The sequence below is a fragment of the Terrapene carolina genome, unplaced genomic scaffold (assembly GCF_002925995.2).
Source record: "Terrapene carolina triunguis isolate 2854851 unplaced genomic scaffold, T_m_triunguis-2.0 Scaffold34769, whole genome shotgun sequence".
Classification (NCBI taxonomy): domain Eukaryota; kingdom Metazoa; phylum Chordata; order Testudines; family Emydidae; genus Terrapene; species Terrapene triunguis.
Window position 1 is genome coordinate 7996 of NW_020699120.1, and position 13011 is coordinate 21006.

Sequence of the window (13011 nt, forward strand, 5' to 3'; positions counted from 1 at the left end):
GTTATCCTGTTTATATGCATGCAACACCATTGTATATGAGGTTATGAAACTTTGCTAGGTGTTTCTATCTCACACCTGTTGTGTTCCTAGGAAACACCCTCAAGACAGATTTACATCAAGGCTGGTCCATTAAGGCTGATCAGCTCTTCCAGGGACCCCTCCTGAGGTCCCCCTCAGGCAGCATCTAGGCACTGAATGCCTCATGACTCAGCAAGGCACATGTGATCTAGGACTCCATGGTTATAGCCTGAATTACAAACTCTAAAATCAACTGTTTATTAATATTTTTTTAAAAAAAAATATTAATAAACCTTTAGTTCCTAAAGAATTGGCTACCAGCATGGTTTTTGGGTAAGATCTGAAATACATTTTGAGCTTGGAACTGGAAGACCCTACTATGTGACTTTTGGTTTTAATAATCATTCATCACAGAAGCCTGGTTTCTCTGGGTGGTGGATGAGGGGCTAGAGGGGCAGACCAGGCAGTGTGACAGTAAGTATGACTTAAAAATGTACACAGCTGTGAACAAAGAATGTGCGTAGCCATATGAAAATGCGTATCCTTTGCTTGAACCCCTGTTCACCACTCGATCCAGAGTGTTCTGAATCAGTGACTTGTCCTCTTCTTTATTTACCACTCCCTCCACTTGTGAGGCACCTGCAAACTTTAATCAGGGAAGATTAACATTTTTATGAATGACCTGGAAGAAACACGAGTAGAGGGCCAAGAACAAAGCCCTAGAGGACCCTACTGGAAACACACCCAATGACAACTCCCTCTTTAGAGTTACATTTTAAGACCTGTCAGTTAACATGGCACACAAGTGAATTAAAAATTGGCTAATTTTATATCACTCTTAAAAAAAAATACCCTAATCAGGTGGTCATGTGGTACCAAGCCAAATCCTTAGAGAAGTCTAAGTATATTAGAACACTATTCCCTTTATCAAGCAAAGTTGCAGTCTCATTTGGAAAAAAAAAATCAAATGAGTCTGAGAGGATTTATTTTCCATAAACCCATGTTGATTTGCATGAACAACATTTAAAAAAGAAGAAGAACTAAAGCATGGTAATTGAATCCCATATTAACCATTCGTTATCTTAGAGGATTTAGAGACCTGTCAGCCTGACGACATTACCTAGCTCATCCCATTTGAAAATTGGCACATTAGCTTTCTTTCAGTCTTCTAGAACTTCTCCAGTGTTCCCAGACTTATTGAAAAATCAACACTAGTCAGCCAGCAAGTTTCTCAGCCAGCTCTTTTAAAACTCTTGGACAGGTTAGTTGGATCTGTGGATTTTGAAAGTGTCTAACTTTAGTAGCTGTTCATTTTACATCCTCCACAAATACTAGTGGAAAGGAAAAGGTATCACCATGAGACAATATTTTTTCCCAAATGCAAAAACAGAAATATTGAACACTTCTGCCTTCTCTGCATTATTATTGCTAATTCTACCATTTCCATCTAGTAATGGGCTAATACCATTTTCAGGATCCTTTTTATTCCTAATCTTTAAAAAACTCCTTGTTGTCCTTAACTCTGCTGGTCATAGATTTCTCCTTGTGTGCATGTACTTTGTTGTTGTATGACGAGACTGGCAGCTGTGGAGATAGCAACACAGAATTAGGGTTGCATGCTATCAGGCAGCATTTTACACAAATCTCCATCATTTGTTCTCCAGTGCCCCCCACCCACACATATGTCACCTTACACCCCACACACTTTCTGGGTCTGGCAGTGCTTTTTATGGCTGAAGGATGGCAGGGCCTTTTCCTCCTCAAGAACCTAGTGGTTGATTCAAACGCCTGGAATCTCTGAGTTCAGGGAAGGAGTCATTTTGACACTCGTGTGCATAACTTCAGGCTACACCCCCAGCCCAGCACTTACAGCTCCACCACAATCTGTGGTAGAAGCGAAAACTCTGCACCTGAAAGACAGGTCATTTGAAATCTTGTACTAAACAGGCACGCAAAAGCCTAACTGTAGTCACCCGCATTTCAGAGTTCCCACCTCCAGGCTTAGCCAGAATTAGTTGAACGAGACAGAAGTTTGCAGTTAAGAATTTATTCTCACAGTTCCAGTTCAAAGAGAACGGGCAAGCAGAGGACATGACACAGTCATTGGACACACGATCCTCTTCCATGCTGTAACAATCAAAGTGATATGCAGTGATGCATCTAGCAGCAAGACTGCAAGTAACTAAATGTAACCCCAGATACATCTAGCCCACAAGAGGAATAGCAGTGCCAGGCTAATGCCTAGAACAAGTGCTTAATAATCTTCTCCTTCCTCCGCCTCATCCCCATCTGCAGAATCCAACCCAACTTCCTCATAGTCCTTCTCGAGAGCAGCCATGTCCTCCCTGGCTTCGGAGAACTCCCCCTCCTCCATCCCCTCCCCCACATACCAATGCACAAAGGCCCGTTTCGCGTACATCAGGTCAAACTTGTGATCCAGACGGGCCCAGGCTTCTGCAATAGCCGTGGTGTTGCTCAGCATGCAGACGGCCCGCTGCACTTTAGCCAGGTCTCCCCCCGGCACCACAGTGGGGGGCTGGTAATTGATGCCCACCTTAAACCCAGTTGGGCACCAGTCCACAAACTGGATGGACCTCCTGGTTTTGATGGCGGCTATAGCTGCATTCACATCCTTGGGCACCACATCCCCCCGGTACAGCAGGCAGCAAGCCATGTATTTGCCTCGGCGAGGGTCACATTTCACCATCTGGTTGGAGAACTCAAAGCAAGTGTTGGTGATTTCAGGCACCGAGAGCTGCTCGTGGTAGGCTCTCTCTGCCGAGACTATGGGCGCATAGGTAGTGAGGGGGAAATGTATGCGGGGATAGGGCACCAAATTAGTTTGGAATTCAGTGAGATCCACATTCAAGGCACCATCGAACCTCAGGGAAGCCGTGATGGACGACACTATCTGGGCTATCAGCCTGTTCAGGTTGGTGTAGGAGGGACGCTCGATATTGAGGTTCCGGTTGCAGATGTCGTAAATGGCCTCATTGTCCACCATGAAAGAACAGTCCGAGTGCTCCAGCGTGGTGTGGGTGGTCAGGATGGAATTGTAGGGTTCCACCACTGCAGTGGAGACCTGTGGGGCAGGGTACACCGAGAACTCCAGCTTGGACTTCTTCCCAAACTCCACTGAGAGACGCTCCATCAAGAGGGATGTGAATCCAGAGCCTGTGCCTCCTCCGAAGCTGTGGAAGACCAGGAACCCTTGAAGGCCACTGCACTGGTCAGCCTGCAGTAGAAGAAAGAGTTTGACTCCTGTTCCCCTCTTGAGGGCTGGGATTTAGAGCACCATGTTTATGAAATCATCGTTGAGACAAGGCACAAGTGATACATTTTTAGTCATCACTTACAGTTGCCAGTGAGAGGTAAAACGTGCCATAGATCGCTGCCTCAGACTGTGTGGGCACACGTCACAGCCTACCCTGGACAAAGTTCAGCCAACACAGCTAGTGAAGCAGACCCTGGTTCTGTGTCAAGTTTACTGTATTTATTTTTTAGGGGGTTTACCTTTAGTGTAGGCAATATGCCAGCAGGTGAGTGGGGAGCATGGTAGGAGGGATACCTGTTCAATAGCTTGTCCCAAGCATTTTGGAGAAATGTTTTTATGAAGTTCCCATGCATGACAGGCCCATGCCTAGAAGCTCAACTACTGAGTCACGTTATTCCAGGAGACTCTCAGCTTCCGTTTTAGAGAGTTCCTCGCCCTTGTGGTTGCTTGGAAGCATGAGCCAAGCGTCACCGGTGCAATGCTGCCTGCCTGAGTCCGAGACGCGAGCTCTAAGCAGTGTGAGGGGTCCTATGCATCTCAATGGAGCATTAGCTCCAAGATCCATTCCCTGGGGGGGCCCAGCCACCCCCCATCTACAGCAGAGGAGTGTGGTCAGGGCAAAGAGGGCCCAGCCCACCCACTCCGCCCTCATGGCCATACGCTGGGAACCTCCAAGCCATAACATACCTCACTGGTGGGTTACACAGGCACAGACTGGCTGCTAGGGTACATACTGGGACCCCTACAACCATTCAGGGTGTGGTTGGGAGAGACTGGACCCCACACTTCTGCTCCTAAGGGGATGGGTGGGAAGGGAGCCACTGCCTTTCTGTGATGGGAGCAGGGCCCTGTGCTCCCTCCTGAGGGGAGTGGGTTCCTAGGGGAATCCGTCCCTTAGCACCCGCAACGTAAGCTCAGGACGAGACGCATGAAGACCCAGGGTTCAAACTCTGCAGTCAGGCTGCGCCACACCAAACACTTACAAAACCGATTTTCCTACTTGCCATTTTGCGAATCCTGGCCGATACGTTATCAATGATTTCCTTCCCAATGGTGTAGTGACCTCGGGCGTAGTTATTGGCTGCATCCTCCTTGCCTGTGATGAGCTGCTCCGGGTGGAACAGCAAGCGGTAGGTCCCTGTGCGGATCTCATCTGTGGGGGAGTCAGACCATAGAGTGAGATATCTGCAATCTACCAGGATTAAAATGGAGCTGCTATTAGACAAGAGCACGAGAAGAGGCGCATAAACTGCCAGGGCAACTAAGCAAAGCCACAGTGGGTTAAACCAAGGGTAGGTTAGGCCCACACAGTAGGTTTCATGAGACCCAAGTGTGACATTGCACTCCATAAGGTTTTATGGAAATATGCTTATGAGTGCAAATATGATGTAACTGAAATATGCTTTACGCAAAAGGTCTCTTGTAAGGCATCATTACAAAGTTTATAATCTACGGAGTGTGTTCATCCTATTTGTATGAATGTATCATTCTTGTATCTGAAACTAGGAATATGAAGTATAACTCTGAGGTCCTGTGGTAATTATGCCAAGTGTGGGCCATTAATGGTGGTCTAGAATCTTGATGGCTCCCCTTGACTAGGACAATTGGTTGTAAATGGTTTTTTTTCCTGCAAGCCTTCCTGTATACCTGCAGACCAGCCGTGGAAGAATAGAGGGGGTCTCACAGGACATGTGAACATGTCACCTGATACTGCAATCCATCTTAAACATGGTGCTTTTCCATTTAGAAGGACGGGTGGGGACCCAGTGAGACAAAGGATTCCCACCTTGTGCCAAAGCTATAAAGGGGGTGGAACAGAACAAAAGGGGTCCCAGTCCTGAGAAAGCCCCTGCTTTTCTCCTAAGACGCCTGCTGGAACTAACAAGGACTGTACCCAGGGAAAGGATTGGGCCCAGACTAGGAAGGAGTCTAGTCTGTGAAAGAAGCTTATTGGACCATCTGAGGGTGAGATTTACCTGTAATCAGTTTCTTAATGTATTAGGCTTAGACTCACGTGTTTTGTTTTATTTTGCTTGGTAACTTGGTTCTGTCTGTTATTACTTGAAACCACTTAAATCCTACTTTTTATACTTAACAACATCACTTTTGTTTATTAATTAACTCAAAGTAATTAATACCTGGAGGAGCAAACAGCTGTGCATCTCTCTATCAGTGTTAGAAAGGGCGAACAATTTATGAGTTTACCCTGTATAAGCTTTATACAGAGTAAAATGAATTTATTTGGGGTTTGGATCCCATTGGGAACTGGGTGCTGGAGATAGGTGACCAGTGGAGCTGTTTTCACTTAAAGCCTGCAGCTTTGGGGGCGTGGACCAGACCTGGGTCTGTGTTGCAGCTGGCTAGTGTGTCTGGCTCAACAAGGCAGGGTTCTGGAGTCCCAAACTGCCAGGGAAAATGGGCTCAGAGGTAATCTCAGCACGTCAGGTAACAGTCCCAAGGGGGTCTCTGTGACTGAACCCATCACACCAAGGTGCTTGGATGCTACAGCAATGAGTCCACCAGGAGACCCTGAATGAGAGGGTTAAAACTACTTTAAGTGACTTCCAGGAATAATTCCCCTATCAGACACCGCAGCTTTGTGCTAGCTCATGGGAGCTGGGAATTGTCCATGTTGAGGGACTTGCAGGAGGTTGCAGCGTTCAGTTCCTGTGCTCTGAAGAGGTGTAGTAACAAGCACACAGATATTCTCCTAAAAAGCGACCCTGTCTCAGAGATCCCCCCCAGTGTTCCCCTTCACGGGTGTCACTCCCTCCCCAATGCACATGAAAGAGGAGAATGCCAGCCCTTTGGAGGCCATGAGGTAGGTTTGTGTTTGCCCATGGGGCAGCCACGTGTTTCCAAGCCCAGAGACTGTCCCCATTGTCAGGGTCTGTTCCACTGACTTCTCAGAAACATTTCAGCGTGGCAGGTTCAAGCCAGCTGAGCTAGTGACACTGTGCCCAGACTGGATATGGACCTCGCGGAGGAGATCTAGGATACGAACCAGCGAGAGCATCCCTCCACCAGGCTGGCCACCGTGAGCTTCCTTCACCAGCTGCATTCTCTCCTCCCCACTCCCACATAGTGAGCCTTGCACATAGGGAGGAGGGAGAGAAGTTGCTTGGGTGAGAAAGGCCCTAGCCACTGCCACAACCTTCTTGTGCCCATTTCCCTGACCTCACCCAGGGAGGGTCATCCCAGTGGGACACTTTGGGAGTCTGGTCTTCACTGATGACTAAAGCCCCATGTTTTAAACAGAGGCCCTGCAGTCCAGCAGCATCCCTTTAATATTGAACATCCACTATTTGAATGAAGGCCTATCAGTTACACCCTCTCTAGAAGTCTGGTGAGCAGGGCTGGATCAATACAGGGGCTTTAGGGGCTGCAGCCCAGGGCCTCAGGCTAAGGGGAGCCCCACAGAAATAAATCCATAATTATATAGATTTAGTGGTCACCAGCTCATCGATCGTGATCAACTGGTTGATCCTGGAACCTCTGCCAGTCGATCGCAATCTCCAGGCCGCTAAAAGTCCTGCAGTGCAGCAGGGCTTAGGAAAGCTGCCTGCATACCGTGGCCACACGCCACTCCCAGAAGCAGACGGCTGCTGGCATGTCTCTGCAGCCCCTGGCGGGGCAGGGGGGTTCCACGCAGAGTCCCCGCCCCCAGCACCATCCCTGCAGGCAGCGCACAGAGACACGCTGTCCCTCTCCCCTGGGGGCGTGCAGAGATCTACCAGCAGCTTCTGGGAGCGGCATGGAGCTATGGCAGGAAGCCTGAGCCCTGCTGAGCTGCCAGCCAGGAGCCACCCGTGGTAAGCGCCTGCCGGCCAGAGCCTGGGTACTGCCGACAGACCCTGGGCGCCGGTGGGCAGGATCGAACCAGCGACCTCTGGAGCTTAGTGCATGAGCTAAAAACCAACTAGCTGTTAGCTAAGGCTGTAGAGCAGACTCATTAATCTCTCCAAGTGGTCTCGGTGGCTCTAGATAGGACAGAACACCACACCCAGAAGGTGTGGGGGTTACACATGCACCTCTCACCCTCTCCTGCCCCCCAACACTCTGCCCCAGCCTGGAGCCCCCTCCTGCCCCTAAACTCCCTCCCAGAAAGAAACGAATACAACAGCTGTTCTAAGGTAAGAAGTAGGCTATTTTGAATTAGCTGAAGTATATTCTACGTTTTAAGACTGAAAAGTAACCACAGAACGGCTTTATGTTAATTAAAAGGCAAGTTTAGTATAAAGTTAATAGCCTTGATGCCATAATTGTGATCATTTTGTTTTAAGTTAGGAAAGACTTGTATACAAGGGCCCCACCAAATCCAATAGCCTCGGGCCCACAGGAGAGTTAATCTGGCCCCGCTGGTGAGGCTGGGAAAGGGATGGGGTGGAGCTAGCTCATTGCCTGATTGGACCCCAGTAATCTGGAGGCCATTCTCCCAACCCTGCAAGTATTTGCAGTTTGGGATGGAGAGGACATGGCAAGATTGACAGTCACACTGTACGTCAAGGAGATTCATCCATGTCAGTATCTTACCAATGACTGTTGGCTCCAGGTCTATGAACACGGCTCTGGGAACATGCTTCCCTGCTGCAGTCTCACAGAAGAAAGTCTCAAAAGAGGAATCCACTTGTTCACTTGCCTTTGGGGCAGGAATGGTCCCGTCTGGTAGGATTCCATGTTCTAGGCAATAGAGTTCCCAGCAGGCATTGCCCATCTGGACTCCAGCCTGGCCCACATGGATGGAAAGACACTCCCTCTGGAAAGAGACACAGTCAGGACTGCATTGTGAGACACAGGCTGTATGTGCCACGCACACAAATAACAGACCTAGACAACCTCAACCCTGCAGCAGTGGGACCTTCTACCTTGCAGGATCAGGATTCATTTTCAGTAGGAAGGATAAAATTCCCATATTTTCCCTTTTTCTGGAGAGACTCTAAACGTCACCCTGAAGTCTTTTGCTAGAAGTCTATTCTCCTCTGACCCCTCCATGACTGGTTTGTTATTGTAGGGTGCCCAGGAGTTCTGCCCCACACAGTTTCCCTCCCCCTAGAGGGGGCAAGTGAAGAATCTGAGCTGTATGGAGACGTTAAGCCAGCTTGAGACTCAGTGACCATCTCTACCACTTTGGACTGAGTCCAAGAGAAGCAGTTTGTTCCTGTATTTAACATTGGCATGTCCATAATGGAGCTCTATGGAATGAACAGGACCTCTCAGACAGCCAGGTCAGTAGCACAGTTACATGCCAAGTCCAAGGGACTCACTAGTGGCCTGTCTAATGCTGCGGGGAAGTACTTTAGCTCAGAAGTCACATGGCAGCTGATTTCAATCAGGATCAAGGGCTAACTGGATCACACACCTGGCAAGACCAGGGAAGCCTGTGTCAGGGGCACCGACGTGCCAGGGAAGAACCTTCTTCTAGGAAAGTGCAATAGCTTGAAGGAATCACACCCACCCCTGAACATCCTGCATTTATACTTCCCTAGAACACAACCTTTAGTGTATGTAGAGGGCCAGCTACTAGAGGGGAAAAGACTAATACTATCCCCCACCTCCCCAGTCAACTGAATTGCTCCTTTAGCTTAAGTGGTAGGAGGCTGTGCTTTTGGGATCTTCAAGCCTCAAGGTCAAATCCCAGGTCAAGGGTCCTTTCAGCCATACACAGCCAGAGAAGTTTCATAGTCTTATCCTGAGAAGTTCTCACTGAGGCAAGAGGCCAAAGGGGAAAAAGCAAGCCAGTCAACTGAAAGCTCCTAGACTTTAATGGATTATACCATCATAGGCAGCATTTGATCAGGTCTGAAAGGGAAACTAGATATCAGAGGTAAAGCTGTACTTATAAGGAACACTTCCTGCTTTAATAAGCGACAAGCCCTTCCAAAAACAAAAAGCACCCCCAAAAACCCACCGCTTGCATTAGCATCCCAAGAGACAGTAGCAAGGCACATGTAGCCAGAGACTTTACAATCTCCAGCCTGTTCACAAGCTGACCCACAAAACCTCAGTTGTAGACACCTACCATGGCAATTGAGTCTAAGCACTTTCTTAGCAGCAGTTTCTGATGGCTCTCCTGCTGTAGCTCACTGGAACTTTATAGCCTGCTTGCAAGGGGCTCCACCTGAAGAGGGGGAAGCTGCTTGCAAGTTTAAAGCCACAGAGCCCCTTCTTGGGGGGTGTCCCAGACATTAAACCCTCTGTTGTACTCACAGGGGCACGGTGCTTAGTCCATTCTCCTAGGTGTTGCCTTCGAAGACAAATTGGATGCTCTTGGGATGACGGATGCTCCGGTGAGAGTAACTAGCCTAGGCCTTGAGAGATGCCTGTTCCAGCACAGGCTTCCTGTGGGACTTTAGGCAAGTCACTCAGGCCCCAGATCCTCCAAGGGATTTAGGTGCCTCATTGCTTTCAATGGGCATTAGGTGCCTAAATCTCTTTGAGGATCTGGGCCCCTGTGTCTCTTGGCCCTCTGTACAATTGGGATGAGAGCTCTTCCCTCTCACACCGGGGGGCTGTGAGAATAAATACACTAAGGATTGGGAGGTGCTCGGATACTACAGTATGGATCCTGCGACTGCTACCAGCAAATATCCCCAACGGCCCGTGATGGGACACTAGATGGGCAGGGCTCTGAGCTACTGCAGAGAGTTCTTTCCCCGGTGTCTGGCTGGCAGCTTGCCCACATGCTCAGGGTCTAACTGATCACCATAATTGGGGTCAGGAAGGAATTTTCCCTGAGGTCAGACTAGCAAAGACCCGGGGGGGGTCACCTTCCTCTGCAGCCTGGAGCATGGGTCACTTTCAGCTAGAGTGAATGGTGGATTCTCTGTAACTTGAAGCCTTTAATCCATTATTTGAGGACTTCAGTAACTCAGCCAGAGGTGAGGGGTCTGTTACAGGAGTGGGTGAGTGAGGTTCTGTGGCCTGCAAAGTGCAGGAGGTCAGACTAGATGATCATGATGGTCCCTTCTGGCCTTACAGCCTATGAGTACAGTAACAGGGACTATGTATGTACCGGGGGAGATGGTCCCAGTCCATAGTGGATGTTTGGCCACATCGCCACCCTTTGGCATGCTGTGCTTTTAGCCGGCAGTCCCTGTTCATGCAGAGGGGATAGGCTGCAGCGTTGGGGTGACATGTAGCCGGGCATTGCTGCATTGGGAAGGATCCTGCGGCGCTTTGCAAATGTTGCCAACCGAGGGACGGGCGATGGCCCCGAGCTCGCAAGGAGCCCTGCAGAGCTGGACACCTCCAGCTGTGTGATGCTCGTTTTGGGATCAGAGTCATCACAGCCCATCACTGGGGGGCAGTCACCTTGGAGGTGACATGGTGGGCCTGCTTATTGGTCCAAATGTAACCCACCCCAGAAAGTATATGTTGCATCGCCCTCCAGTGGCTTGTCTACTAGAGCAGCGATTCTCAAACTGTGGGTTGGGACCCCAATGTGGGTCGGGACCCCGTTTTAATGGGATCACCAGGGCTGGCTTAGACTTGCTGGGGCCCAGGGCCAAAGCCAAAGCCTGAGGGCTTCAGCCCTGAGTGGCAGGGCTCAGGTTACAGGCCCCCTGCCTGGGGCTGAAGCCCTTGGGGTTCAGCTTTGGCCCCTGGCCTGGGGTGGTGGGACTTTGGCTTTGCCCCCCCGCCCACCAACCCATCGCACCCGGGGTGGCGGGGCTTGGGCAGGCTCAGGCTTCAGTCCCCCCTCCTGGGGTCCTGTCGTAATTTTTGTTGTCAGAAGGGGGTCGTCGTGCAATGAAGTTTGAGAACCCCTGCACTAGAGGATAACAGCCTGCTACTGCTACTGGTTAGCAGAGCTATTCCTTTATCTCCTGAGGGGAGGACTATGCTATAGTAGTGAAGTACAGACTGCTGTGGCGGGTTACCTAGCCTCACTTTTGAAATCCTTAGATACCCTAAAACCATGGGGTTAAATCTCAGTAGCACTGATTTAGCCCTCGGAGGGTAAATACATTGGCTATGAAAGGAAACAGAATGACCTAGAGGACCAGGCACTGGACTGGAACTCAGGAAACATGCATTCAATTCCTGGCTCTGCCAATGCTCTGCTGGGTGAGCTTGGACAAGTCACTTCCCACCCCGTGCCTCAGTTTCCCCATCTGGCAGATGGGGATATAGTAATCGTTCTTTGTACGGTAACAGACAGAAACAATCAAAGAGCCAGACAGAGACCATACAGACAAACAACAGGGAAGTGGGGACCATAAAGATAAAACAACAAAGAAATGAGGATTTCACAACCACAACTATTGATAAGTGGTTTCTTGCCAGACAGAATGCTACCAGCCTAAGTTGTCTTTAACCCTCTTAAGATCTGTTTCTTTATCTGGTGATGGTGGGTGCTATTAGGACAGGATCGCCTTCTTATCAGCCCGATATTACTTTGTTTTAATGTCATTTAGATGGAATGTGAGGAGGTAACTTCCTGTTTCTTAGCTAATGGCTGGTGCTCTCTTAACATGGCTGCAGACAAAGGCCTTAGGCCTTACAATATGGCTACAGGAAAAGGCCTTATCCTTGCAGAAGGATGGCTTTGTGGTTAAGGCATTTGCCTCGCCTATAAGGCTATGTCTACACTACAGAATTAGGTCGGATTTATAGAAGCCGGTTTTATAGAAACCGGTTGTATGCAGCCGATTGTGTGTGTCCCCACCTAAAATGCTCTAAGTGCATGAAGTCGGCGGACCGCGTCCACAGTACCGAGGCTAGCGTCGACTTCCGGCGCATTGCACTATGGTACCTATCCCACAGTTCCCGGAGCCTCCGGCGCCCATTGGAATTATGGGTTGAGATCGCAATGCCCGGATGATGCAAAGCAGTGCCGCGAGGGGTTCTGGGTACATTGCGTCAGGCCCCTCCCCCGCCGTCACAGCAACGGCAGACAATAGATTCGCTCCTTTTTACCTGGGTTACCTGTGCAGACAACATACCACGCCAAGCATTGAGCCCGCTCAGCTCAGCTCACCGTCACCATATGTCTTCCGGGTGCCGGCAAACGTGGGACTGCATTGCTAAACAGCAGCAGCAGCTTACTGCCTTTTGGCGGTAGACGGTGCAGCATGACTGGTAGCCTTCATTGGCGATCTGGGTGCAGGCAGCCGTGGGGCTGGCAGCCGTAGGGCTGCATTGCACCAGCCCCTTGCCTTTTGGTAGAAGATGGTATATTACGACTGGTAACCGTCGTCATCGTACTGCAGTGGCTGTCGATCATGGGCACCCGGGCAGACAATGATGGTTATCAGTCGTAGTATGCTATTTTCTGCCAAGTGCCCAATATTGTCTGCTAAGCACCCAGAAGAGGCCGAGGGCTATCTGGGTGCTGGCAGACATGGGGCTGGCAGCCGTGGGGCTGCATTGCACCAGCCCCCTTGCCTTGATGATGATGGTTATCAGACGTAGTATGCGCAGGATGGGGCAACATTGCTACACAGCAGCAACCCCTTGCCTTTTGGGCAGTAGATAGTATATTACGACTGGTATCCATCGTTGTCATACTGGGTATCAGATCGTGCAATAGACCTGAAGGCTAACTGCCAAGCGCCCAGTATTTGCTGCCAAGCACCCAGAAAATGCCAAGGGCTATCAGTCATGCTGCACCGTCGTCTTAAGATGTAAAAAATAGATTTATTCTGTATTCATTTGCTTCCCCCCCTTCCTCCTGCTAAACCCAGGCTTTTGAGTTCAATCTTTGGGGGGGGGGGCAT

At 49.7% G+C, this 13011-nt stretch overlaps 1 protein-coding gene across 1 annotated transcript; it reads right to left on the reverse strand.

The window, feature by feature from the left end:
* Positions 1-2272: 2272 nt before the first annotated feature.
* LOC112106388 (tubulin alpha-3 chain) lies at positions 2273-12281 on the reverse strand. The gene is made up of 4 exons (XM_024199608.3): positions 12273-12281; positions 7826-8048; positions 4297-4445; positions 2273-3253 (listed from the first exon to the last, which is right to left on the reverse strand). The coding sequence occupies exons 1-4, from the start codon at positions 12279-12281 to the stop codon at positions 2273-2275; spliced, it is 1362 nt and encodes a 453-aa protein (XP_024055376.3).
* Between the last annotated feature and the right edge of the window lie 730 nt (positions 12282-13011).

Bases quoted from the DNA above. Each gene is read 5' to 3' on its own strand.
- LOC112106388 (XM_024199608.3), bottom strand. The intron at 4,446-7,825 runs GTAAGATACTGA...ACTCCCCCACAG, and splicing joins CCTGGAGCCAACAGTCATTG to ATGAGATCCGCACAGGGACC. The intron at 3,254-4,296 runs GCAAGTAGGAAA...CTTCTACTGCAG, and splicing joins CGGCCAGGATTCGCAAAATG to GCTGACCAGTGCAGTGGCCT.